The sequence below is a fragment of the Musa acuminata genome, chromosome BXJ3-7 (genome assembly GCF_036884655.1).
Source record: "Musa acuminata AAA Group cultivar baxijiao chromosome BXJ3-7, Cavendish_Baxijiao_AAA, whole genome shotgun sequence".
NCBI lineage: Eukaryota > Viridiplantae > Streptophyta > Magnoliopsida > Zingiberales > Musaceae > Musa > Musa acuminata.
Window position 1 is genome coordinate 8,086,694 of NC_088355.1, and position 27,549 is coordinate 8,114,242.

Consider the following 27,549-nt stretch of genomic DNA (forward strand, 5'->3'; position numbering starts at 1 on the left):
ATTGCTAAAAGATGGAGAATGATGCGGGGCTTATCTTGTGGGGCTAAGTGGATCCCGGTGCAGGGATGGTGGGGGACAAGGGTGGACCAAGGTTGAGGGGCAGAGAGCATCAAATGGGAACAAAAGGAGATGAGCATGTGTTGTGTTCTGGGGCCAAAGTTAGGAAAAAAAAAAAGTCCCAACAGGACAGATAAAAACTGCTATAGGATTGTCCACTAACAAGGCTTTCGTTGTTCTGATCTGACTAATTTTGTTGTAGGATTTAAGCTCAATATTACTGATATATCTTTCATTTTCTTTTTCTTGGTAGAAGATGTCCCTTTATTATGGAGAAATATGCATGATCTAGTCTGGTAGTAACATGATGATTAATGTTGGTATTTTCTTGTTTGTTAACTTACTGGATAGAAACACATTATGGAGATTTAGAATTGTAGATTGGCTTAAGTGATTGCTACTGTAGGAGTTGGAAAACAAATGTTACTAAATATTTTAGCTAGATAATAATGGCAATGCAAACTGTTAACTTTTACTTGAAGCCATCATGTTTCTTGTTTGCCGCTGTACCTGTTTTTAGGAGCTTGACAAGCAGTTTATCTTCATTACCTAATAATGTCTCTTGTGCCTTGTTCTTCACTTTTTTTCTTATAGCTAATACATTTTTGAGGATTTGAGATCTACCAGAAGATCCAAGCACCCACAAAAGTTTCAGCTGTTTATGAAGCATGCCATGCTGAGACATCAACAGGGACCTGGTGAAATGATATATCATAGCACTACAATCTCAAGCACCCCTAGGAGAATTTTTCACTACAATCTCAAGCACCCACAAAAATTTCAGCTGTTTATGAAACATGCCATGCTTAGACATCAACAGGGACCTGGTGAAATGATATATCATAGCACTACAATCTCAAGCACCCCTAGGAGAATTTTTCAGTACAATCAGCAGGTCCTCATTCCAATAATGTATCACTTTGTGGACACACACCTACTAGTTTAGCGGGTCAATGGGAAATATTTATTAGCAAAGGGGACATTCTTATGCTTTAATCGAGGTTATGTTGGTTGTAAAGCTGCTTTTTGGCGACATAGATTGTAAATTAATGCCCCTAACAAAAAAAGTTTGGATCTAGTGGCCTACATTATCATGATTTCGATCACTAATTTAAACAGTATGCAGTAGATCCAATAGTTCCCTTTCTTGTTGCTGCATATGGCTCTACTTGTGACATTTTTTGAGTAGCTATTGTTTCGTTCTAAATGTTTGGGTACTTGGCATGCTGTCTGATTTGATGGCATGATGGTAAGAGTAACGTAAAACACTAGACATGCCATCGGTGGATCACACTGTTGAAATCTGAACCAATATTTACCATTGGTCAACTCTGAATTAAGCATTTAGTTATGTATATTTACCATGCTGTCAATGATATTATTTGCTACATTTTGACTGAAATGTTTTGAAGAAAAGATCAAATGTTTGTTCGCAAAATTTTCTTGGAAAAGACAGTCCTCCTCTTCATTTGAATCTTTCTTCTTACTGACATGTTAATTCTCATGTGAAAGGTTTAGCAGAAAAGAAACGGATGAGAGACAATTTTTCTTGGTCAGAGCCTTGGTGATGGCAAAACAACAAATTCCCTTTTGGCTTTTCTCTGTCTAAGTTTGGGCACCATTCCAATATGGTGAAAGGTAATTCTGAAAGCTTCCGTGTGCTATTTTTCTTCTATTTTCTCTTTCAACTATTATGAAATAAAATTGATCTTAAAACGAGTGAAATAAAAATATTCTATAAGGATTATTAATTCTTGTCCATTTCCTTGGTTAGCATAGCGTAGAGGCCTGAAAGGTGCATGTATTTGGTAGAGTGCTGTGTCTTTAGGCTGACAAATTGCTTTAACATGTCATACATCTATGTCACTTTAGACGTACACAAGAAACATGATCTGAATTCAACTTAACTTTATGAATCTTATATTTCAGACAAACAAACAAGTCATTATAACTATAATGGTGTCTTACTGAAGTTTATCTAATTACTTACTGCCTAAATTGTTTGCAGCACAGAAATAGAAATTGTATGCATTTGATGCTAACAGATGTCATCTATATTATATCAACTTGATAAAGTATCCTAGGTAGGTATTAAAGGAGACTTGCCATATATAATATACTAAGTATTATAGATCTATCCCATGGAATCAACTAAGCTTAATAATTCAGTACACATATTTAAAATCAAGTGGGCATAGTTAAACCAATTGCAATCAGAACCATGCAATTATGAAGAATATAGTTACTTACAGATGTTTGATCCATTAGGCTGATTTCTAAACAGTAGCTTTTTCCTTATTATCTTAATTGAGTAGTCACACTGCCACAAAAGACATTAGGATAAGATAAAAAATGTGTCTCTGTATTATTTGAATTCCTAAGCAATTATCATAAAATTATTCAGCCAAAAAAAATATATACCCAATTTCTAAGCAGTAGCTTTTTCCTTATCTTCATTGTTCAGATATGAATGAGAAAATATATGTGAGCAATGAATACTGACATTAAGATAAGATAAAAAAATATGTCTCTGTATTATTTGAATTCTTAAACAATTATCATAAAAGTTTTCAACCAAAAAAATTATACACACAATTTCTAACCTTTTCTCTTTTGTTGTTTCCTTCAGTCCACATGCATTGCTACAATTTCTAACCTTTTTCTATGAGGAAAAAAAATAGAGTACACATAGATCTACCAAATCTCCCCACTTTTTTTTTTGTTGTTGTTGTTGTTTTTGTCTTTCTTTTAATATCGAGTTAATTTCCAAGTATTTTATTGAAGCACAACGTGCGGCTGCCCACCCGAGCGGCGCGAGTAGTTACCCACACTAGTCTACCCTTTTCAGTAAACAAAGCTATTAATAGGTTATAGTATTAATTATTCCATTAAAAAAATATAAAGAAGAAAAGTTAATTGAGACACCGCCGGAAACTCACAGTGTTTTGTCGGTAGATTAATTCAAAAAAAAAAAAAGCATTAATAATCTCTTTCACATGCACGAAAATAAAATGACATTTATCATCATTTTTTTGCCTCCATTACAATGACATGATTAGACGATGACGTGAAGTATTATACTCTTCATGTACACATTACGACCCAAATCGAAGTAAAAGACATCTCGTTTCTTCTTCCTCTCCTCCGTTTCCTTACTCAGCGCTTTGGAATATACTCGTCTTCCTCGCTACCTCTATCTCTTCTTCTCTTCTCTCTCTTGTGTACTCTCTCTCTCTCTCTCTCTCTCTCTCTCTATCTCTCAAAGATCACCACTTTTAATGGTCGCTGGCTCTCTTTGCGGATCACCGCCTCTCGAGCATGATTACATAGGTCTCTCGGAGCTCCACTGCCCCGCCGCCGCCGCCGGCATTGGCGGCGGCGGAGCCGAGGACGGGGCTCTCAACCTGAAGGATACGGAGCTGAGGCTGGGCCTCCCTGGGTCGGAGCCCGCTGAACGGAAGGACGAGGTTGGCCTCACCCTGGGGCGCCTCCCTAAGGTCTTCGTCTCCGGCGCCAAGAGGGGGTTCTCTGACGCCATCGACGGGGCGGGGAAGTGGGGCCTCGCTGCCGGAGGGGGCGGATCCGAGGTGGAGGGCGGGAAAGGTGGCGCCTTGTTCTCGCCGAGAGGGGAGAACGGTGGCGGGGGGCTGCTGCCCGGGCACGGCAACGCCGGCAAGGATGTGGTGGCGAAGGCAGCCGGGCAAGAGCGGAAGGCCGCCGCCGCCGCACAGGTTGGGAATTCTGCTGGTAGTGATCGTGGCGTCGCGCCTGCTGCCAAGTAAGTGTCTCCAACCGCTGCCGGAGCTGAAATTTGCATCTTTATATTGTTTCGTTTCCTCCGTCATATATGATGATTGTTGTTTATCTCAGAAAGCATGTTTCTACATGTTCTAACGTGATAATACTACTAAAAAAAGAAAATATAAATTTGTTCTACTTGATTTCTCAAATTACGGGAGATCGTAAGTTTGCTAAGAAAACTAGTTGTAGATCTTTAGTAGACACTTAAAAATTACGGGCTGCATTTGCACATGGATAAGAAGTTGGATATGCCATGAATCTAATCCAATTCCTGATCTAAAGATTGTCTTTGCTGAACTTCTCAAATTATTGTTTGGTGTTCCTAATGTTCTCTGTGAACTTTTCACCATGCTGACACTTTTGTGCTTTGAAGGATAACCTGATTTGGTTGGGACAAACTTTTTCCGCAACTGGGGATGAGATTTTAACTAGGCAAGTCTTGTTTTGATCTGATGAGCACATCTAATGATGAGTAAAAACTGGAACAGGGCACAGGTGGTAGGTTGGCCACCGATCCGCAGCTACCGTAAGAACACTATGGCAACAAATCCATCAAAGAACAAGGAAGATGCCGATGGAAAACAAGGTCTAGGATGTCTTTACGTCAAGGTCAGCATGGATGGAGCACCGTACCTTAGGAAAGTTGACCTGAAGACGTACAACAATTATAACGAGTTCTCCGTGGCACTCGAGAAGATGTTCAGTGGCTTCACCATCGGTGAGCTGTGGCTTTTCTCCATTTTTGCTCTTATGATTCACAGAATTTTCATGATTTTCTCTCTTTCTAAGAGTAAACGTTTTGTTGTACTTCTTGCCAAAATTCAGTCACTTATTTGCTTATTTTCTTAGATCTGTATGGGTTTTCTTTTTTATGCTGTTTAAAACGATTCAGTCAGGCTGATATCTTGCATTGGCTACACTTATATTGTGATTCACATGATTTAAGAGGATCGTGCCATCCGTATGTTGTTTAAGAAAAAAATTTAGCTGCATCTATGATAATATGATAGTGTTCATCAGATCAAACAAGTTCTTAATTTTATTTCAAAATTCTCTGACCCTTCTTTGACTTATTTGAGACCGAATCATGATTTACTTTGTGAAACACTGTAGAACTGTATGATGTTCTTAATGCAGAAGCAGAGTTCTTGTTCATCTCCTCTATTGTTCCAAAGTTGAAAAGTTTGTGTGTTGGCATTACGAGGAGTTTACTTGCTTTTTGTAATTTGTGCTACTCCAGGCCAGTGCGGTTCTCATGCAATACCAAGCCGAGATGGGTTATCCGAGAGCAGGTTGATGGATCTTCTGAGTGGTTCCGAATATGTGCTCACTTGTGAAGACAAAGATGGTGACTGGATGCTTGTCGGAGATGTGCCATGGGAGTAAGTACAATATTCCTCGATGTGAACTTTATAGCTATAGTCGAAAGAATACAGATCGTAAACATGTCATTTAGCTTCTACTACAGATTAATCATCCTTTTCCAGTTTTGCATATGTTTTGGTATCGACTGCTACCCATTTGAGATATCTGAGGCAAATAAAAACTGATAATCGAGACTTAGGTTGTATATTCCCATGGTCTAGTTCAGCTTGAACTTATTTTTCACAGGTGACTAGTGAATGATTCGATCTCCAATAATTTTATTCTAGGTAGTGAGTTTTTTTCTTCTTTTTATGGCAGATTTGATGTGTCTATTGCTGCTTGATCATTGACTGCTGATATTTTACTTGAAATTTCAGGATGTTCATCGACTCTTGCAGGAGGCTGAGGATAATGAAGGGTTCAGATGCAATTGGACTTGGTGAGTACAAAGATTAAACCGGTGTACAGAATTGCTCTATCCAAAATTATATATGTACAAATAGACGTCTGGTTACTTAACTGCATGTAACATTAGTTAATAGAAGAAATATGAAGCCCTTTTGGATTGTTAAAGTCTATTCCCATATGAATAGTCAGCCAACTTTTACATTTGAAATTGTGATAGGTATGTAGATATGTTCGATAGCTGATTTAAGATTATATTGTGATGTGTTATGCTAATCGTTTTCCACCTGATACAGAACAGACTCATGTGATAGTCGTCGATACATCATGAATCATTTAGGTCTTATTGTATATTTTGTTGTGTATTCATTAATCCCTAATTCTTGACTCTACCACCTTTGTGGTAAAAGATACTGCTACAAGGTGAAGCTCCACTACCTGTGTTCGAGTTTTGATCAGAAAATGCGTCTACTTATTGGAAGTAAAACCTATGGTTAAAATCTTCTTCTTATATTTACCTCTGTTTTCGTTATGATAGAATGGGTAGAACTGTGGATTTTCTACTAACCAAATGTGGTCCTTATTCTTACAGCTCCAAGGGCCAGGGAGAAATGCAAGAACCGTAACTAGGGGCCATCGCCGACCCTTCTATGAAATCAAACATGAATCAGGTGCCTCCGTAGGGGCCTCCGAAATGTTTAACAAGGCCACCGGCAACCGTCATATATCTATCATATTGCATAGTTTGCTACTAAGACTCTGTTAGCTAAGATTCCCTAGGATCATATAAGCTATTTATGATTGTGAATTTGGTGTTTGTATGTCTGTCTTGCTATTGTTGTATGTCTGAACATTTGGCTTGCTGTTTGCAACTGTTATAATTTAAGTGTCCTATTTGAGACTGCTGTTTACAATGTCTTTTATCTCTCGGCTGATACCTAACAATGGAAGTCACCCAACAAATGTCCACACCTCTGATAAGGACATAAAGGTTAAAAGTGCATCTGAATGAACTGCACTCGGATGGTGAATTGGCTACAATGCTACCTCTTGCCTTGTGTTCTGCTCTGGTCATGTTGAGGCCATACCCCACCTCATAAACCACCTCTTTTAGGTTTCGCTTGCTCTTGAAGTGCAGATGTTCCTGTGTCTCATTTCTGACTTCTCATTCTTCCGAGATAAATGGCTTTGTGATTGTTCGTCTGAAAAGCCTCATGCCTAATTTCCCTGTTTCTGGTCCTCCAACTGTAGTGATACTTCCATTCAGGCCTTCTGTTTCCCAGTACTAGACCTGCATGGTGAAGTCAAGCTCCATGGCCAGCTTTATTTGAGAGGCTGTGCTGTGTGGAGACAGACCACCACCATCTATTTGCTGTGCTCTTTTAGGGCCATGATATTGTCTGCAGAAGAGTTCACAGGTTCCTAAAACCATCATTTCATCTTCCAATTAAATATAGGGCAGTGCAAATTTGGTGGGTGCGTTTGTGTTCCCTTATAATTAGGCTTTTTCTTCCCCCCTGGGAATCAGACTTCCTCCTTAGAAATGATGCCTCACTCCGCTTTCTCTTCATATGATGTCTCTCTGTTGGTGGCCACTTCGAGCATTGCAATCCATATCTGTTCTATGCTTTTGACTGGTGTATTCTCTCTCTCTCTCTCTCTCTCTCTCTCTCTCCCCCTCCCTCCATGGGTAGATATGACTGAGTGTGCCTTTTTGCAGAGCCAGAAAGGCTGCTTGAACTAAGAGTGTATCACCTGCAAGTAGAGTGAGTCCTCTGAAGCTTCTTAAAAGAAGCTGCACATTGACCAAAACAAACTAGGGCATCCATTGATGGCTGCTGATGCACTCAAATACATCAGAACCATGACTGCTGACCCTGCCAAAGCAGTGACGATGATGGGAAGACATGAACGGTGGGGAGGAGAGGGAGGGAGAAGGTGTCAATCACAATATGGCATCGTGCGATGGATGAGAGGGCATGTGAGGGGCCTGCATTGGAGGTGGGTGAGGGGACAGTCTTCATTTAGTGCTAGGAGTGGCCGTTAGATGGTGACTGATACATCCCCTACTGGCCATTGCTGACAGCATCCTTGTCTCTGAACTGACTGACTGATGACCCGTGTAGTTGACTTTGGCCATGGATTACTGAGAGACACAACCTCTTTTACTCGTGTTTATCTCTTTCTCCTGAGATACACAACTACTGAAGTAAGCATTATTCGTTTACTTGTTTCTTGTCCTTGGAACACAAGTAGGGTTTCAGCTTCTTCCCTTTGTTCTTTTGTGACAAAGGAAGGCTGTGAGATGATAGTAACAACCTCTTCTTACAATCTGAACCTTTTTTTAACTCACAGGCTGTGAGATGATACTGTTTATTTAAACAGTAGTTTACATGCATGCATGTGGTTGAGAATCAAGTTTATCAAGACTATTTGGATTTTGTCTATTAGTGAGTGGTGTAGTAAATGTAGCCTAGTCTAATGAGCAATCAAGACCTGATCTGTCTTCTAAATTGGGCCAGGAGACATGGCCCAGATCATGACATTTTTGCATCAAGCCAACCAAGCATTGATGAGGAAGACACCGAGGACAATAGCCGTGTCACCTGTCACAAGCATAAGAAATCTCTCTTGCTTTGGCTGACTCATCTTTGATCCCAATTGGTTCATCCTCATCTGTTATGTAAGCGTAGTTATCAAAATCGGATGGGACACGATCCGATCAAGTCTTGAGTTATATGTTGGCTTAACAATATAACTCTGTTCACGTCATCTTCGAATCAAATACCAACCTTTGCACTGCAAATCTTCTCTCTACAACATTGTGGTACAAAGACACGAGAACAAAGGATGAAGGCTGAGTTAATACCCTGTTAGACAAGGTTAGCTCCCCCGTGAATCCAATGCACCATGGCAACCACTACTGATATGATCTCACTCCCAACCATTCTTCTTGCTGAGCCAAGAAAAATTCTGCACAAGAGCTTGGTGGCCTTACAAAGCTGATTCATTGGAAACAATTAAAGAAGATTTTGATTTAACTAGTGATTATTGTTCTACTAAAGATAGAAAAGATTCATCAAATAGTTAAATCGTCATTGTTGTGCAATCAATGTAGCTCTATTTCATTCTCCAAGGTAATTAATTGGCTACATGACGACAAATATTCAAGGATTTTTCAATCAAAAGCCTGGCAGGTCCTCTTTTATTCTCAGTCTTTTGTAGTAACATATAAATTGATATAAAAGCATTTGCTGGCATACTTGTCCTCTGAGCTAGCACATTAGTCTAATCCGTTTAGATAAAATTACATATCTTATATGCAACTAGAATCACAATTGAACGAATGAAGTATCTATCACAATGCAAAAAAAGGAAAAGAAAATGCTTCAAACTACTGAGAATAGATTATTTAGCTGAACTGATCCAGTGACACTTATGTTTTTCTTTTTTCTATAGATTTTTTTTTCATAAGAAAATAAAATAAATTACTCAATTAAATGAGTACAACCATCTTCTCTCCTGTTAGAAGAGACCAAAATATATAGCGCTTTAGGGGTATCAAATTATCACAACCAATCACTCGAGCAATATTTGCATGCCAAAATGGTCGTGTTACAATCCCCAACTATATCTTCTAATATGAATATCATGTAAAGCAATTCCAAAGACCAATAATTTCGACCTGGTCATTCCTTAACCAAAAAAAAAATATAGAACATACAAACGTGCAAACAAACATCGAGCCCCAACTATTTTTTGTTCATTTTTAATTCAGCTGCAGCAATAAGGAACGATTGGATCGTTCCAGATACATTGACTTTTGAGGCATGTCGCCGGCCAAGGAAAAATATCAATCAGCGAATATTATATATCACCGGCTTACACCCATGAAGCGCTTAGTGCACGCCACAACTAAATCAGAACCAAGATTTTTATGCCAGCGTTGCAAGATGAATCCCTTGGGCATACATAAATGAAAAGTTGGATCCAGTAAAGGCATAGCTGTGGAGAGTCGGCTCAGTTTTCGGATCATATATAAGAACAGGCTCTCTCGTTCATGGCTATCATATATCCGAAGCCCTCACAGGTTCGATATCGTAAACAAGAGGAGGCACCTCCGGCCGGTTGCAGGTCGGCAATGGCGGACGCCCGTATCCTTATCGTCGCTCTTGTCGCTCTGTTCGCGTTTGATCGACGTCTCGTTCATGCAAACTTCGCCAACGACACTGTACCTTCTTGGGGAGCGCAGAACGTACGGGTCTCCGCCGATGGCGAAAACCTCACCCTCACCCTCACTAACCAAACAGGTATACACATACACAGAGTCTAAACTAGCCGATCTTTTCACTGTCGCATATAATTTCATTTCATGTTTAGGTTGTCGGATCGACACCGTCAATCGGTTCATGTTAGGCAGCATAGAAATGAACATTAAGCTGGTCGCAGGGAATTCTGCCGGTACTGTCACTTCGTATTACGTAAGTGGATGCAAGTGGTCGATCAATTCCCACCAAAGTCATTGAGGTTTTTATCCTCTACGATCAACATCTTCTTCATCCCATGCAGATGTCCTCGGACGGATCAGCACACGACGAGATAGATTTCGAGTTCCTGGGGAACTCGACCGGACAGCCCTACATCATCCACACGAACATCTATACACAGGGCATGGGGAAAAAGGAGCAGCAGTTCTACCCCTGGTTCGACCCTACTTCCAGCTTCCATAACTACACCATCCATTGGAACCCCAGCGAGATCGTGTAAGTGAATCAAGGTTTGAGTCTACAAACGAAGACGACCCCCCCCTCACAGCCTTCATTCGATGCAGGTGGTTCGTGGACGGGACACCAATCCGGGTCTTCCGAAACTACGAAAGCCTCGGCATTCCCTACCCCAGCAAGCAGGCCATGAAGGCGTACTCGAGCATATGGAACGGGGAGGCGTGGGCGACCCGGGGCGGGCGGGTAAAGATCGACTGGGGCAGCGCGCCATTCGTGGCCGGCTACGCTCGTCTCGGCCTGCGGGCCTGCGTGTGGGACGACGCGCAGTGCGTTTCCACGTACCCTGCGAGCACTCTCACTCCAGATCAGAAGACGCAGATGGCAAACATCAGGGGCAGCTACATGATCTATGATTACTGCAAGGATACCAGCAGATTCAATGGAACCATGCCCCCCGAGTGCTCTCAGCCACAAGATTAATGTGTTCTCAGCCACAAGATTAATGTGCTCTCAGCCACATGATCTATGTTTTGCTGCATTATTGCTTTATTAAAAATTATTATCGGTGGAATAAATTTCTATTAATATGTTATGGTCTCATAGAATTTATAGGGATTTATGGTGACTTGGCGTACCTGAGATATGGTAGTGTGTCGTGTATGGATGAAGAGCTTGATTCTGGATCTTCGCATACCGCAGCGAACATCATAGCAGTTTCATTTGTCCTTTAAGAAATTACCATATAACACATCAACCAAAAGTTATTATAAAATAATAATAATAATAATCATAATAATACTGCAACAAACATCATGGCAGTTTCATTGGTCTGTTAAGAAGTTATCATATAAGACATCAACAAAAGAACTATTATAAAATGATAATATAATAATAATAATAATAATAATAATAATAATCGTATATAAGAAAAGAAGAACTACCCTACGCACGAAATTTTGGGACAACAGAAACGAAACCTAATACATGAATCACAGATTAGAAATAGCAAGAAAGGGTTGATCACATCAGTTTTGGAGCTCCAATCATGGAGTATGATATTGAGCCGCAGACATGGCTCTGTTTGGTGCTAGTTGAGATGACGACCGCTACCTCCCGCATATATCAATAAAGAAGAACATGCACGAACTAGAAATGGAATCTTATGCGCAAATTATGGATGATAAATGTCAATAGAGAGTTGATTCGAGCTCCAGGCATCGATCTTGAGACGAGGACCTCTACCTCCCGAAAGAGTTCTGATGCGGTCTGCACCTGTTTAAGCCGTGACCTCGGGACGTTACGGCTTGGTTCAGGGGTCCGGATGCCGAAGATCGCACGTAGAGCCTCCTGATGTCTTCGGGGTGGGCGATCACAGCCGGCCGATCCGCGGGTGATCCCCCGAGGTAGTCAGCTGCAGTCCCCTGGCGACGTGGTCGCCGTGTACCTGCACACAGGTCGGACCGTCCTCTGGGCCCGACCCCTCCGACGGTTTTGTTAGTGGACGAGAAGGGGGTTTTTTCCTCTGCCTCCCCCCTAGTGGCTTTTTGGCCCTGGACTCTTATAGTTTCGGTCTGATATTACCTGATGTTCCTGCTTGTCAGAACGGGGTCGTGCCTCTGACCGGATTTGACGTTGCCATTAGGGTGGCGTGTCGGATCATCCGGTTGCAGGGTATGGGCGAGGGAGTCGCTGGCTGAGGGGGTGATGTTGGAGACGTCGAGTCGACATTAATGCCCGTTCACTCGGACAGGGTGCGGCCTGCGCGCGGAGGATGGCGTGGCATGTCGCGTCGCCATCACTTCCTGAGGGGAGTCTTCTCTACTGTCTCGCCCTGGGATGGCTGGCGTCATGGTCCATGTCCCCGTTGACTTTCACGGTGATTCCCCTATCACTTCCCCCCCCCCCCCCCCCCAGGCGGGGGTTTGCTGCATCGGTCTTTAGAGTTTTGCGGACGGAGGGCGCCCTCGTGCGTTTGGACAGGGAAACCATGAGTCCGAGCGACTCGAAATGACTGGATCGAGGGGTCGCGGGTCGGGAACTGAACGACTCGGGACGGCGAGGTCGTTGAGTCGTTGGTCGGAAACGGCACTGGGACGACTCACAATGACTGGATCGTCGAGTCGCAGGTCGAAACCTGAACTGGAACGACTCGAAATGACTAGATCGTCGAGTCGCAGGTCGGAACCTGAACTGGAACGACTCGAAATGACTGGATCGTCGAGTCGCAGGTCGGAACCTGAACCGGAACGACTCGAAATGACTGGATCGTCGAGTCGCAGGTCGGAACCTGAACTGGAACGACTCGAAATGACTGGATCGTCGAGTCGCAATCTGGACTGATTGCATGCTGTCACGCGTTGGCGCTGCGTTCGAGGTGTGGACCTTTATTGCTTGGGACATACCGCCCCGCTGTCTCCTACGGGCGGGAACGCGGGCGTCTTGAGTGGATCGTGCGGCGCCATGCGCCACGTGGCGCTTTGAGGGGGGCGGCGCAGTTTCTAGGGATCAGGTGCGGTCGCGCGGGATCGGCAGATCTAGGGCGCTGAGGCGCGCTGCCGGCTGTGATTTATTTCCCCTTTCTCGGGAAGCTCGACCGTCACCTCCGGCTCTTTTTATATAAGCCTTCCCTAAAGGGGTTTCGCTGATCGTCGTTTGGCTGCTGTCGCTCCGTTGGGTCGCCGCTGTCCCTCGTTCACCTTGTCCTTCGACTCAGGCCTTCCACATCGTCTCTGAGGTTAGGATGTCTTCGTCTTCCTCCTCTTCCTCATCCTCCACCTCTTCTTCTGAGGGCCCCGGGGTCAGGCATTTGTCCTCGGGGGGCGAGTCCTTAAAAGTGGGGGGAAGTTCCGCCCGGCTTGCAAACCTCAAGCTGTGGCACGACGTAGAGTCGGTGGTGACCGAGGAGCTTTTGGAGGAGCTCCGGGTTCGCTACTGTATCCCGGAGGGTTACAGCTTGTCAGCCCCCCGTCCGGACCAACGGCCGTATGACCAGCTCCCTCAGGGGTTCGGGCTGACGGTGGGTGCTCTTGAGGCGGGGTTGCGGTTTCCGCTTCATCCCGTAATCGAGGACTACCTCCGTGCCTGGGGCATCTCGCCATCCCAGATGGCGCCGAATTCCTGGTGATACTTGGTCGTCTTTCTCGGGGAGTGTAGGATGGCTGGGATAGAATCGTCCAGAGCTCTATTTCTGGCCTGCTTTCGGCTGTGTAGGGGTCGGGGTGGGTATCACCTGGCCGCTCGTAGTGGGTTCAGGATCGGTGGGGCCCCTTCCAATAATAAGGGCTGGAAGAGTCGCTTCTTCTTCGTCAGCTGCAGTCGGGGGTGGGGCTTCAACACCGGATGGACTTCCCGCATGGTCGACAACGTCCTCCCGTTGCTCTCAGGCAGAGAGTCGGCGGATGTAGATCGTTTGAGGGGCATCCTGTCCTCTTCTCGGATGATCAAAAAGATGACCGAGGAGTGGCTGGCTGACGTAGGGTTGAGCCCGGCTGCTGGGGGTACGGTTGCCTTCCCGTTGCATGCCCCCTCTCCTTTGTCTCGTGTTGTCTGATTGATCGGATCTCCTTTTGCAGGGATGGTGAACTTCCAGTCCGTAAAGAAGGCGTCGCACTCCCGACCGGCCGCGTCTCAGCCACAGGGCGGCACTGGCTCTGGAGAGGTCCCGAAGAGGGGGGCGCCCGAGACTGCGTCGACTTCTCCGAACACGAGTCGTCCGGCGAAGAAACTGAAAACTGCGGTCAGGAAAGTGTCTGCGCGTTCGGCCGCTCGGGAGCGTGGCGCCGCGGGGTTGACGGGGACCGCCCCGTCGGGGCAAGCGACGGGGACCGCTAAGGGAAAGGAGGCGGCCGAGCCGGCTGGTGGCGACCCGGCTCAAGGGGCATCGGCGCGCCCGAGGTCGATGCGGGACCTGTGCCGTGTCAGCCGGTTGGGGGACGAGGAGTATCAGGCCCCGATCATGGCCAACCTCCCTACCGGCGCAGCCGGAGCCTCCTACATCCCGCGGTGGCCCGGGCTTAAAGCAGACAGCAAGGTCTGGGCCGACGGGTCGACGGCTCAGGAGTTTATCCGGGGGGCGCTTCCCCCGCTGCTGGCCAAAGAACTTTATGGCTCCACCTCGGAGGTGTTGGCGGAACGGGCGGCGAAATCCTTGGTGTGGGTGAGTGACGCCCTTGCTTCTTCCGTTTGTCTGTTACTTTAGGTGTTGATGCTGACCTGGGTGCAGGGCCAACACTATGCCATGGCGCTGATCGATCGAGTCCTTGATGCCGGGCGGCTGATCGAACGACAGTCGAGCACTTACGCCGCGCTTCGTCTCGAGAATCAAGAGCTGAGGCAGTCGTCCGGCCCGGAGGTCGTGGCAGCGGCCGAGCAGCGCGCCGCGGCGCTGGACGAAGAGGTGAAGCGCCTGAAGGGCGAGCTGGAGGAGAGCCAAGCTCGCGCCCGAACGTTGGACGATGAACTCCAGACGCTCTCCAACGACGTCGAGTCCGCGCGGTCAGCCGCTTGGGCCGCCGAGGCAGCCTTGAAGGAGGAACAACAGGCTCTGCCGGAGCGGATAGAGAGGGCGATTGCCGAGTACAAGGCATCGAACGGGTTCGAGCGCGGCCTGGTGAGGTCAGGGTGGGCGACGTACGAGTTCGGTTACCGAGTAGCCTGTGCTCGTGCCCGCTCGAGTCATCCGGAGTGGGAGTTGGAGTCGGATCCCTTCGCCGACCATCCTGCGGACGAGGCGGTGGACATGTCGGCGAGCGTCCCCTTCGATGACGGGCCCGAGACACCCCCTCCGTGCTGATGTTTTTTTTTTTTTTTTTTGTTGTTTTGTTTTGGGTCGGGCTGGAGTTTCGGGTCTTTGTATCGCCCACCCAATGTCTGTATGAATTCTTCATAAATGAAACGACTTATTCTGGCTATTGTCTTGCGCGTCTGGCGCGATATACGTCTCTGCTTGGTCCTTTCTTACGGGTAGAATTTCTTCAGATGTATTGCGTTCCAGGTCCTCGGGAGACGGCTCCCTTCCATGGTCTCGAGTCGGTAGGTCCCTTCTCGGACCATATCGTAGACTCTGTACGGGCCCTCCCAGTTGGGTGCGAGCTTGCCTCCCGCTCGGGTCGGGTTGGTCACTTCCGCCTTACGGAGAACGAGATCTCTAATCTCGATTGGGCGAGGATGGACTCTTCGGTTGTACATTCGTGCCACGACCTTTTTGTAGGCCAGGGCGCGTAGGTGGGCCTCGGTCCTTCTTTCCTCGAGGAGGTCCAGACGCGCCCTCAGGCCTTCCTCGGAATCCTCTTGCTTGTAATCCGAGGTGCGAAAGGTTGGGAATACCACCTCGGGCGGTAGGACTGCTTCGGTCCCGAACGCAAGGCTGAACGGGGATTCGCCTGAAGCCGTTTTCGGGGTAGTCCGCATCGCCCATAGAACGCTCGGTAGTTCGTCTACCCAAGCTCCGAGTGCGCCTGCGACTCGTCTCCTGAGGCCTTCTAGAACCGCCCGATTCATCACCTCGGCCTGCCCGTTGGTCTGAGGGTGTGCCACCGAGCTAAACTTCAGTCGTATTACGTACGACGAGCAGTAAGCCTTAAATTTTGCGTTGTTGAACTGGGCCCCATTGTCGGTGATAATGGCCCTTGGGATCCCGAACCGAGTGATGATGTTCTTCCACGTAAAGCCTTCGACTTGCTTCTCGGTGATGGAGGCCAGTGGCTCGGCCTCAACCCATTTTGTGAAATAATCCACCCCGACAATGAGGAAACGTCGTTGCCCCGAGGCCGGAGGGAAAGGACCGAGGAGATCTAGCCCCCACTGGGCGAATGGCCAAGCGACTTCCATCGAGTTGAGAGGGACCGCCGGTTGATGCTGTAGTCGGGCGTGCCGTTGGCACGGTTGGCATTGCCGCACGTATGCCGCAGCGTCTCGGCGCATTGTTGGCCAGTAGTAACCCTGTCGGAGGGCCTTGAAGGCCAAGGTCCGACCCCCTATATGTTCCCCACAAATTCCCTCGTGGAGCTCGGCGAGGACGGTGTGGGCCTCGGGGGGCGCGAGGCAGAGCAAGAGTGGCTGTGAGAAACCTCTGCGGTACAGCTTCCCGCCGATCAAGCTATACCAGGACTGCGTTCGCCTCAGTCGTCTTGCCGCCGCCGGGTCGTCGGGCTCGGCCCCATTTATCTTGAAGCGGAGTATCTCCTCCATCTAGTTCGGCAGGGTTCGGGTCTCGACGACGCCGCAGGATGGTATGGTTGGCGCTGTTATGGGCTCGGTCGCGGGGGCCTTTTCTAAACCCCGTGCGGAGGCTGCTTTTGCCAAAGCGTCGGCGGATGCGTTTTGGACTCGGGGCACTTGTGTGATTGAGAATCGGCTGAAGAGGCGGGCGAGCCGCTGTGTTTCCGCCAGGTATGACGCCATCGTGGGGTCCCGGGCCTCGTAGTTCCCGTTTACGTGTCCTGTCACCAGCTGAGAGTCGTTGAATACCTCGAGGTTGTCTACCTGCATCTCCAAGGCAAGGCGTAGGCCATGTAGTAGCGCCTCGTATTCGGCTTCGTTGTTGGTGGCTTGGAATTGCAGCTAGATGGACCTTTCGTAGGTTTCCCCAGTAGGGCTTTTAAGGATGAGGCCGACTCCGGCCGCGCCGGTGATGGCGGAGCCGTCGACATGCAGGGTCCACGCACGGTCGGCATCTTTCCGTTCCTCTGCACAATCCTCAGGCGTTAGTTCAGAGATGAAGTCGGCCAGTACCTGGGCTTTTATGGCGTTCCGCGGAGAGTATCGGACGTCGAACTCGCTGAGCTCGACCGACCATCGTAACATTCGACCCGACGCGTCGAACTTGGATAGGATTTTCTGCAGTGGCTGGTCGGTGACGACTTTGATTGTGTGGGACTGGAAGTATGGGCGTAGCTTTCGCGCTGTCTTCACCAACGCCAGAGCTAGCCTTTCGATGGGGGGGTACCGCGCCTCGGCCCCGGCGAGGACGTGGCTGACGTAATATACGGGTTGCTGCTGCGACGGTGTTTCTCGGACCAGCACCGAGCTAACTGCCCGTCCTGACGCCGCCAAGTAAAGGCTCAAGGTTTCTCCTGGCTCAGGGGAAGCGAGTCGGGGCAAGCGAGCAAGGTATACCTTCAGGTTTACAAAGGCTTCCTCGCACTCGGGTGTCCAGGCGAAGTTATTGACTTGCTGTAGGGCCTGGAAGAAGGGCAGGCACCTGTCGCCCGACCTGGATATGAACCTACTGAGTGCCGCCAGTTTCCCTGTGAGACACTGTACTTCTTTGACGGATCGGGGTGAGCGCATCCGGGTTATGGCCCGTACCTTTTCTGGGTTGGCGTCTATTCCCCTCTGGTGGATGACGAAGCCAAGGAATCTTCCCGAGCTAACCCCGAAGACGCACTTCGCAGGGTTCAAACGCATATTGAATCGTTTGAGGGTCTAAAAAGTTTCTGCCAAGTCGGTCAGGTGCGCCTCCGCGGTTTTGCTTTTTACGATCATGTCGTCCACATATATTTCCATGTTCCTGCCGATCTGGCGTCTGAACAGCTTGTCGACCATCCTCTGGTAGGTTGCCCCAGCGTTTTTTAAGCCGAACGGCATCACCTTGTAGCAATATATTCCTCTGTCGGTGATGAAAGCTGTATTCTCCTGATCCGCTGGTGCCATGCGGATTTGGTTATAGCCCGAGTATGCATCCAAGAAGGTAAGGAGCTCGTAGCCGGAGGTGGAGTCGACTAGCTGATCTACCCTCGGGAGCGGGTAGTAGTCTTTGGGGCACGCCCGGTTGAGATTGGTGTAGTCAACGCACATCCGCCAGCTTCCATTAGGTTTTTTAACGAGGACTACATTTGACAGCCACTGGGGGTACTTTAGTTCGGAAATGAATCCGGCCTCTGTCAACCGGTCGACCTCTTCACTGATCGCCTTCTGCCGGTCGGGGGCGAACCTGCGTGGTCTTTGCTTTACTGGCCTGGCCTCGGGATTGATATTAAGTTGGTGTTCGGCTATCGTCCGATCGATCCCTGGCATTTCCTTGGGCGACCATGCGAATACATCGGCGTTCGCTTTTAGGAACTCGACGAGCTGGAGCTGGTCTCCTTCGGGCTGAGCTGTGCCGATTTTTACGGTCTGACCGGGCCGGTCCCCCTTAATCGGCACCTCGGTAAGCCGCTCGGGCGGTTCAAGGTGTGTTGACATGGGGGCCTCTTCCCGTGGGTCTGGGATGTGGGGGCACGCCCTTTTCGGGAGTGAGACCGCGGTGAGGTAGCACCTTCTTGACTCGCTTGGGTCGCTTCGTGATTCTCCAACCCCCGCCGAGGTGGGAAACTTGATGGCTCGGTGATAGGTTGAGACTACTGCTTTTAGCTTGTTGAGCGTCGACCGCCCGAGGATGACGTTGTAGGCCGAGGGCAGGTTGACCACTATGAACGTAGTCATTATTGTCTTGGTCCTTGGCTCCTCCCCGATGGAGACAGGGAGTGTGGTGGTGCCGAGCGGGGAGATTGAGTCTCCGGTGAACCCCGTGAGTGCCGAGCTCATGGGGATGAGGTCTTCAGTGGGCAGGCCGAGCCTTTTGAAGGCGTCGAGGTACAGGATGTCGGCGGAGCTCCCAGTGTCGACCATCACCCGCTTCACCCGGGCGTTGACGATCTAGATAGAAATTACCAGAGCGTCGTCATGATGGGACCTTTCCCCCTCCTCGGCCCCAAAAGAGATTTCGGGTTCTAGTTCGGGTCGGGGGCGCTTCTCGACCGAGCTCCGGGCATAGGATTTCCTCGCGCTTGAGCTGTTGCCGCCTGCCGCCGGTCCACCGATGATGACGTCGACCTGCCTTTCCACGGGCATTTGGGGACGCGGGGTTGCTTCGCGGGGTTCCTTGAGATAGCGGCCGAGGTACCCTCTTCTGATCAGCTCCTCGATCTGGTTCTGGAGGTCGTGACAGTCTTCTGTGTCATGGCCGTGGTCTCGGTGGAACGAGGTGCGTTGAGCGGGAGGGGCGAGGGCCTCGGGAGCCGCTGCTCGGGGTGGTCGGGCCTCCGATGGGGTCGCGAGTCGGCCGACGAGGTGGCGGCTCGGGGTTGCTCGGTTCGCGATTTCTTCCCGACCGGACGTCTTCCTGCTGCTAATGCTTCGCCGGCGACGTATTGGTTTGCCCGGTAGAGCATCTCGGGGACAGTGGCGGGCGGCTTCTCGATCAATGACCAGAAGAATCTCGACGGTTTCAGCCCCGTCAGGAACGCCTGCATGATCAAAGAGGGGTGAGTATCCGAATAGCCGCGGATCTCCGCGGCGAAGCGCGCCACGAACTGCGCGAGCGTTTCTTCTTCGTGCTGCGATAGTGCCAGCAGGGCGGCTATGGAAGGCCGAGGCCGCGCGCTGGTAAGGAAGTTTTGTTCGAACTCTTTGGTGAACTGGTCAAAAGACGCGATCGAGGATTGTCGCAGCCGGCTGAACCACGCGCGTGCTGGTCCTCTGAAGGTGGTCGGAAACGTACGGCACATTAGCGCGTCGGCCGTGCCGTAAAGGGCCATCTGAGTTCTGAACGCGGCGACATGCTCTGCTGGGTCGGAGCCGCCGTCGTATGTTTCGAGGGCCGGCACCCTAAAGTTGAGGGGGATGGGTTTTTCTTGTATTTCCTGAACGAAAGGGGACCCCCCCGAGGTGCCCTCGCTTGATTCGTCCCGCGACCTTTGGAGCTCGCGTCGGAACTCGTCCAGGCGGCGATTGACCTGGGAGAATTGTACCTTAAGGAAGCTGTCCGCCGAGTCGGACGATACGGTGTCAGGCTCGGGGCGGCGCCGTGCGGCTCGAGAGGGGGCAGGAGAGGCGCGCGTGGGCGAACCTTCGTGGTGGACGGCTCCGTCTCAGGTTTCACCGGTTGCATCCTGTCCCGCACTCGGCCTTAGATGGGCCGGGTCGGCGGAGGCGTCCGTCAGTCGCCTGATTTCGGGAATAAGTGGGACAACGGTCTGCATTATCTCCATCATTCCCTGCACTTGCTTAGCGAGAGCGAGGAACGCCTCGGGCAGCGTGGCTGGAGGGTCGACCGTGGTTAATGGGGGTGGCATCCCTAAGTCGTTGAACAGGCGCCAATAACGATCTGGCGTTGACGTCAGCATTTCTCCTTCTCCGTGGGTGACGGGTCCGAGAGGGTCGGCGTGAGGATCGTTCGGCATTCGGGGCCCTCCTTCTAGCGCCAATCTGATGCGGTCTGCACCTGTTTAAGCCGTGACCTCGGGACGTTACGGCTTGGTTCAGGGGTCTGGATGCCGAAGATCGCACGTAGAGCCTCCTGATGTCTTCGGGGTGGGCGATCACAGCCGGCCGATCCGCGGGTGATCCCCCGAGGTAGTCAGCTGCAGTCCCCTGGCGACGTGGTCGCCGTGTACCTGCACACAGGTCGGACCGTCCTCTGGGCCCGACCCCTCCGACGGTTTTGTTAGTGGACGAGAAGGGGGTTTTTTCCTCTGCCTCCCCCCTAGTGGCTTTTTGGCCCTGGACTCTTATAGTTTCGGTCTGATATTACCTGATGTTCCTGCTTGTCAGAACGGGGTCGTGCCTCTGACCGGATTTGACGTTGCCATTAGGGTGGCGTGTCGGATCATCCGGTTGCAGGGTATGGGCGAGGGAGTCGCTGGCTGAGGGGGTGATGTTGGAGACGTCGAGTCGACATTAATGCCCGTTCACTCGGACAGGGTGCGGCCTGCGCGCGGAGGATGGCGTGGCATGTCGCATCGCCATCACTTCCTGAGGGGAGTCTTCTCTACTGTCCCGCCCTGGGATGGCTGGCGTCATGGTCCATGTCCCCGTTGACTTTCACGGTGATTCCCCTATCAAGTTCCATAAAGAAACGAACAAAAATCAAAGGCGTGCATCAGGAAAGAAGAACTTGCCCAAAAAATCTTGAGACAAGAACCAGAAACGAGATCGCATAGCGGAATCATGGATAAGAAAGGTGTGCATCGAGAAAGAAGAACCTGCCCTAGAAATCTTGGGACAACAACCAGAAACGAGATGGTACACCGAAATCATGGATAGTAAGTAGCAAGAAAGGTTTGATTCACCTTTTCCGGACATCGACCTCGATGCATCCCTCGTCGGTCTGATCACAAGATCGGGTGGTGAAGCGGAGCGATCGCGAGGAGGAGGGAGGGGAGATCGAAGTCGTTCTTTCGCTTTCCCGGGACGAGAAGGGCAAGAAGGAACGAATCAAGAGAAGCCTCGTGCCGAAGGCGGGGTTTTCATAGGCGACGAAGGGCTTGCGGGGGGCTCACGGCTATTCGCCTTCGAAATATGGGCCGTTCTTGAACAGATCCGAAACGTTTCCGGTCCAATCCGATTCGGTTAAGCCGAATGAAGTCGATGTTCTCATACTCCGGCAGGAGCCGATGAGGATCCCGGATCTTGAACTCCACCACGTCCTTTTCGCCTCGCGAAAAGAGTCCAAAGGAGGCGCCTTTTCTCCTAGCCCACCCGCCTCCGGAGAGAGGAGAGGGAAGGAGCGGCGGTGGTCGAAAGAGGAGTTCCAGGAAGAAGCGCCATCCCATTCCGTTCGTATGTACCGGGATGTAACGCAAGCTTAACATCATCTTATTGGATTAGGGTCTGTAAAGATCCGACCCGAATCCAAGATGGCCACAAAATTTCCTTCCATCTTGTTGGTTTCGGATCCATATATCCTCTCTCTTCCCCTCTCTCTGGTTTTCTAATGGCTACAATTCTCCCCCTCGCGCCTTCCCAGTTCCTCCTCTTCCCACGCCGTTCCTCTCTTCGTCCTCCTCATCCTTCGCTCGCGAAGCCACCCCACGAATCTACTCTTCGCTGCTTCTCCTCTTCTTCTTCCTTCACGCAAGCTGCGTTTCCTATCGTAACCGAGGACGAAGCATCAAAGGAAGAAGAAAGCTCCGCCGCTGCTGTTCCTCCTCCTGAAGAAGGAATCCGCCCTCCTGATGGCGAATCACTGGTTGCAGGCACAGAAGACCCCCAGTTCAGGTATCCTGTAATCCTATATGCAATTCCTGCTAAGTTCTTCTCACCAGCTTAATTTACACAACAAACAAGACAAAGAAAAGAAAATAAATGACTGATGAGAGAATTTACTCTTTAAAGGGGCTGCAAGACCTGCGGAAGGGAGGAAGTCGAGAAGGGCTGCAATGGCGAGGGGCGAATCCAGGGCGGGATAGCAACGGTGCCCGGCTTCGGCTGGTGGCCGATAAAAGCCTTCAGGCCTTGCCCGGGGTTCGTGGCGACCGGTGGAAGGTACAGGAGGCAAGGGCAGAGCATGGATGAGGTTGCATTTGGCAGAGGAAGCAGAGAAGTGCCCACCAAGAGCATGAATAAGCCCAGCTCAAGGTACCTTTTCTGAATGCTCTCACATCCAACACTTGTTCTTACCCAATCTTCCTGTAACTTTATGCAGCCAAAAAGGGAAAGCAGCAAAGAGCCTGAAGGGATGATGAGTACTGTTGTTGTGCTCCATGATAGTGAAGAAACTAAGCAAGAACATGCCTCTTTCTAATGTCACAGATCGAATGATAGCCCTGTTGCATTGTATCCTGAACAGTTTAAGAACCAGCAGCAACATTGTGACCTTCAACTAAATATGTTAATGTTTCTCCCAATTGGACAGAGTTCCTGCAAAATACAAGATACATCTAGCTGGTCATGCAGATTTTCCGAACTAAACAGATTGATGAATAATGTAGAACACGTATCGTATCGTATCAAACTAAACAGATTGATGAATAATGAGTAATGTAGAACACGTATCGTATCGATATCTAAACAGATTGATGACATAAATATTATCATTTACATGCGTCAAGAAAAAGCAAATTGCAGGCTTTGGAAAACCAATTGAATCCAAAGCAACGGCTTTTTAACTGGTTGCAAAATGCATATGTCATGGTTGGTATAGACGACATTTTCCTGTTCCAGCACATGCAGTACACTCATCTGCATCGCCAGCTACGTGGCTCAAACAGTGATTTATTCGATCGTTCACCACATCCTGCACATTCAATATTATCAGCCATGTTAGTAACTTAAACAGAGAAGTATGGTAGGAAAAGAAAAGACGTCTCAAAGATTAAAGATGAGCGCTTTCAAAGTCAAACCTCACCAACTGTACATGAGATCCTCAAGCCTACCCGATACCCACAATCAAGAGAAACAAGAATGCATGTTTACAAATAAAAGGAAAGTGCAGACACAGAGGCAGAATGGAAAAAAAAATGGATGGAGACAGATGATCTAATGATTTGACCAGGATATTGAAGATGAAGGTTAATGTTGCCGAGTCATCAAAAGAGGGTCATTTTGATAAATATCATAAATACTTCCAATGATTAGAACAGTCATACTACAGAAACTAAAAGTTCTAGACTTCACAAAATTCCATCGTAATCAAAAATTCAGCATTAATCATTTGCATTTAGTGATGATACCAATGATAATCACATTAAAATGTTTTACACCAACCATGTTACCACAATTTTTATGTGGGCCTAAACTTACTATTGTAGTATATCACATTCACAATGATATCATACTAGTAGATATATTAACACCATTTTTGTTGGTACATCATGATGTCATAAAGGTGGTCTATTAAACAGGCGCTTCCCTAGTCTCAAAACCATGTTTGTGTTGTATATTTTAACTGTGTCAAAAGCCAAAATAAAACTCAAGGCATGCTCAATGCCATGTTAAAGGTGGTCAAAAGCAGTCCAGACATGATGACAAAATAATGCGTGAAGCATGTCCAAATGTTCCACTTCAGTTGCATATTGCAGTAACATGTCATCCCTTTTCCTACTGATGGCAGCTAATTGTTGGCATTGAGTGGTAAAAACACTTGATGCTGTGAATTTAACAGCATTTTACCTTTGTAGGTCCAAACTCTTTGCTACATTTTCTGTAATACAAATAAATTGTGGTGTAATCTAGAAAGATGCAGATGTCACATTTATTTATTTATTTTTAATGTAAACATGCCTTACATAAGAATTCAGAAATTTCCTTACAGGCACTTCTCAGTGTATAGACTGAGACTTTCCATGCCAACATGTAACTGAGGCTCGATATAAGAGAACTCAGTTATACACAACAGTAAAAGATCATGTTTCTTATGGCCAACTGGTCGTAAAACATCAATCATATTGGCTTGGGTCTGAGTGATAGCTTAAAACCTATCTATGTTGTTTATTTGGGCCTTCAGGGGTTTCAAATGGTTGAATAAATCCCTAGCTCAATATCAACCCATGCCACTCTGAGTTAATTAATGTCATTTACTATCCAAGGGAGGTTGGATGAGGGGGAGATCGTCAAAGCAGCATTGCTTATTATCATTTGTTTTCTCGCTTTTCTTCTTTTTGTTTATTTTTTGGTTTCCTGCCTGCACCCCTTTGACAGTCCAGGGGTTTGCCATGACATCCAAGGAGCACATTCCATGGCAAACACTGGCCAAAACTGTGGGCATCTCATGGCAATTTTAAAATGTTATTCTATATTGCTTTCATATTCTGATTCGAATTAAGAATATGACATTAATAGAATTTAATGGAGGATCAACTTATGATTGGCTTTTGAGAAATAACTAACTCATCACATGCCATGAGAAAATACCCACCCATGTTGTTGGCATACATAATGTGATAACTTTGGTGGCCACAGTCGAGCACTCTTTTACTACTCACCTCTTCGATTGAGGTTCTAACCAAAGGTCATATTCTAGCTTGACCAAGAAATAATGCATTGTTAATGTCAATATTGCTTGTGCAACATTCTGCCACTAAAACACTGTTGTTCTTCCCTGGAATGCTGGCAACAGCGGAAGGTTTATCAAATTGCAAAATCACCATTGACTCTAAATATTTCTTGCATCATCAGCATCATGATGAGTTAATATATTAACAAATATCACATGTCACCTGTGTATTCATTTACTTAAGGATTCATGTGAATGAAATTGGCACTGACAATATACATCTAAATGCAAAGGAAAATAGGGGATTATTCATACCACCAAAAGTCCATGTAGCCCAAGAGGTGCTGTTATGACATAGGATATGCCTGAGTGTTCTTTGGATGCGTCAGCTACTAAAGAAGGGATGTCCTAAATAACAATGGCAAGGGTTCATATATCTGTGCATGTATACTATTAACAACAAGATGAGCATGCCAGGTGCGATGAACATACCTGCTGCCAATGTCGTCCTGGGAAAAGAAAAAATGGACTGACAATAACACGCTTTGCTCCTTCTTGCACACATAACTTAAATGCATCCCTGATTGATGGTTCAGCCAATTCCTAGTTATTCAGATAGGTTGTAGTTCAGTCATTACCTATGTAAATATTGAGAATAGCAGCAAAGGTAATACACATCCTCTAACTCTATGAAAAGATGCATTCATTAGTACCTATTTGATTCATATGTGGTGCATCATACACAACAATGAATACAGTTCTAATCTTACCAAAATCATCCATATAAATATTTTGAATGAAATAAATTTTAATAGTTGAAGAATTATAATGTTGAAGAAAGTGATGTTAGATAAACTTCTAGAATTTTTCCCTGCATCAGGAGTGCAGCAACTTCAGACATGTGAATCATTCCCAGCACTCGGAAAGTAAATTTACTTAAGCAACTTAAGGCATGCAAAAACGTTCTATTTTTCCATGCAGGCATAATGCACTGACCAGTAGAGATGGCATTAGCATGTTGCTGTGCTAAAACAAGCAAAGTGAAAAGTGACACCAATGTATTATCTGTTGGTATGTGAATGGTGTAGGCACAGCAGGATACTTTGTGCCATGATGCACGTTGTGCCAACCAGTGATTGGCATGCCCCCTTCGTGTTCTAGATCGATTGTACTAAGTATAATCCAGAAGCAAAATAAGGAGCAATTACCATATGAGCAGGCTCCACTATGTGATAACCAGTTCTAGCTTTGAACATTGCAACGAACTCATCTGTACTATCAATCGAAATACTCAATTAGCTTTTTCATATGACCAAATAGGATAAAAATGCCAAAGAGGATGACAGCAGTACAAAATATATGAACAATTTAAGCTCACTTAGCATGAGATTAGATTCTTGCCGTCGAGATCCATGGTCCACAATGATCACAGCATCATTGTCACCCACCGTGTGTTCCACTCTTCCCGTCGCTTCGTTTCTGAGACTCAAACCAAACTTTGCAGAAAGGGGACTACTTTTCGTCATAATTCTTCGCAACTTCACAAAATTGGGAAAAGGCAGTTTACCGGGAATCCATGCATACTCCCTACTGGCACGTGTTCTTAATTCGAAGACAAAACCCTATCAGAACAACAAAATCTTGGCAACAAGAGAAAGCTATGAGAGCAGTGACAACCTAATTTTCCCCCCTTTTTTTTCCTTCCTGTTCTTGTGACAAGTCGTATTTCTAATACAGAAATAATGCCGAAGTTTCCGTTCAATAAAAATCAGGAAAATTCATCTCTTACAGATGACATCTAATAGGAAAAATTGGGTGCATTAATATATGCTACAAAAAAGAAACAGCACTATGTATCATTCAAATTACTGCGTTAGTACCAAATCATCAAACCCTCACACATGGTACAAAAGATTTCGAGACATCGACGGGAATCAACGCGTCCTTTTACCTTATGATCGGAGCTCGCGAGGGGGTTGTGGCAGAATGCATCATCCGTCGCCAAATTGCTTCCCCACTAAAGGATGAGCTATCGAAGGCGAAACGAGGAGGAGGAGATGGCGTCGCGATGAGCACAAGGCGATAAGAAAACCCCATCGGGCTCGGCGAGAAGCCGCGGCGACTAGACCCGGTTTGGTTCGACAGATCGTTTAGGCCCATTTATTGGCTGAAGCCCAACAAAACAACACGTAGCCCATCATCCACTTATGCACAAAAACCGAGGAATGTGTTTTTCTTTACATTTTTATCCTTTCAAAAATTTAAAAATAGGATATTAGTATTTGCCACCCTTTTTATTATTTATAATATTATTTTATATTTAAATATTTTTATACTACCCTTCATAAATAGATATAAATATTTTTTTCTTCCTTTTTATTTTTTAGTTCTTCTTTTTCTCATCTTTTTTCTCCTCATTTTTATTTTTTTTAATTAAAAGACCAGTGTCAAGCAAGGTCAGACAACGATTAAGTCGACGATGATAGTATAGGTAGAGAGTGG

At 47.3% G+C, this 27,549-nt stretch overlaps 5 protein-coding genes across 14 annotated transcripts; 3 read left to right on the forward strand and 2 right to left on the reverse strand.

The window, feature by feature from the left end:
- The first annotated feature begins 3,173 nt into the window (after positions 1-3,173).
- LOC135643442 (auxin-responsive protein IAA17-like) lies at positions 3,174-6,542 on the forward strand. 2 transcript variants are annotated; one of them, XR_010498248.1, is made up of 6 exons: positions 3,174-3,835; positions 4,347-4,576; positions 5,099-5,240; positions 5,601-5,662; positions 6,039-6,121; positions 6,221-6,542. XR_010498248.1 is itself a non-coding variant. In XM_065160396.1 (5 exons), exons 1-5 carry the CDS (start codon positions 3,336-3,338, stop codon positions 6,256-6,258), a joined length of 972 nt encoding a protein of 323 aa, XP_065016468.1. In that variant the 5' UTR covers positions 3,176-3,335; the 3' UTR covers positions 6,259-6,542. The 2 variants fall into 2 exon arrangements, 1 of the variants encoding a protein (XP_065016468.1); XM_065160396.1 differs by lacking the exon at positions 6,039-6,121 and having other exon boundaries at positions 3,176-3,835.
- A 2,981-nt stretch (positions 6,543-9,523) lies between these two features.
- LOC135643595 (probable xyloglucan endotransglucosylase/hydrolase protein 26) lies at positions 9,524-10,939 on the forward strand. Its single transcript, XM_065160734.1, has 4 exons — positions 9,524-9,938; positions 10,009-10,109; positions 10,198-10,391; positions 10,460-10,939. Exons 1-4 carry the CDS (start codon positions 9,689-9,691, stop codon positions 10,830-10,832), a joined length of 918 nt encoding a protein of 305 aa, XP_065016806.1. The 5' UTR covers positions 9,524-9,688; the 3' UTR covers positions 10,833-10,939.
- Positions 10,940-19,246: 8,307 nt separating this feature from the next.
- LOC135643766 (uncharacterized) lies at positions 19,247-20,515 on the reverse strand. The gene is made up of 2 exons (XM_065161105.1): positions 20,236-20,515; positions 19,247-20,181 (listed from the first exon to the last, which is right to left on the reverse strand). Exons 1-2 carry the CDS (start codon positions 20,513-20,515, stop codon positions 19,247-19,249), a joined length of 1,215 nt encoding a protein of 404 aa, XP_065017177.1.
- Positions 20,516-22,047: 1,532 nt separating this feature from the next.
- LOC135643596 (uncharacterized) lies at positions 22,048-23,004 on the forward strand. The gene is made up of 3 exons (XM_065160745.1): positions 22,048-22,331; positions 22,449-22,691; positions 22,759-23,004. Exons 1-3 carry the CDS (start codon positions 22,048-22,050, stop codon positions 22,793-22,795), a joined length of 564 nt encoding a protein of 187 aa, XP_065016817.1. The 3' UTR covers positions 22,796-23,004.
- A 53-nt stretch (positions 23,005-23,057) lies between these two features.
- LOC135583097 (sirohydrochlorin ferrochelatase, chloroplastic-like) lies at positions 23,058-27,167 on the reverse strand. 9 transcript variants are annotated; one of them, XM_065160740.1, is made up of 7 exons: positions 26,999-27,166; positions 26,615-26,687; positions 26,426-26,526; positions 26,256-26,317; positions 25,540-25,650; positions 25,363-25,455; positions 23,058-23,349 (listed from the first exon to the last, which is right to left on the reverse strand). In XM_065160740.1, the coding sequence occupies exons 2-7, from the start codon at positions 26,623-26,625 to the stop codon at positions 23,242-23,244; spliced, it is 486 nt and encodes a 161-aa protein (XP_065016812.1). In that variant the 5' UTR covers positions 26,626-26,687; positions 26,999-27,166; the 3' UTR covers positions 23,058-23,241. The 9 variants fall into 9 exon arrangements, with proteins under 9 accessions (XP_065016812.1, XP_065016814.1, XP_065016815.1 ...); XM_065160742.1 differs by having other exon boundaries at positions 26,615-26,669; positions 26,999-27,096; XM_065160743.1 differs by having other exon boundaries at positions 26,615-26,649; positions 26,999-27,048.
- Positions 27,168-27,549: the final 382 nt, after the last annotated feature.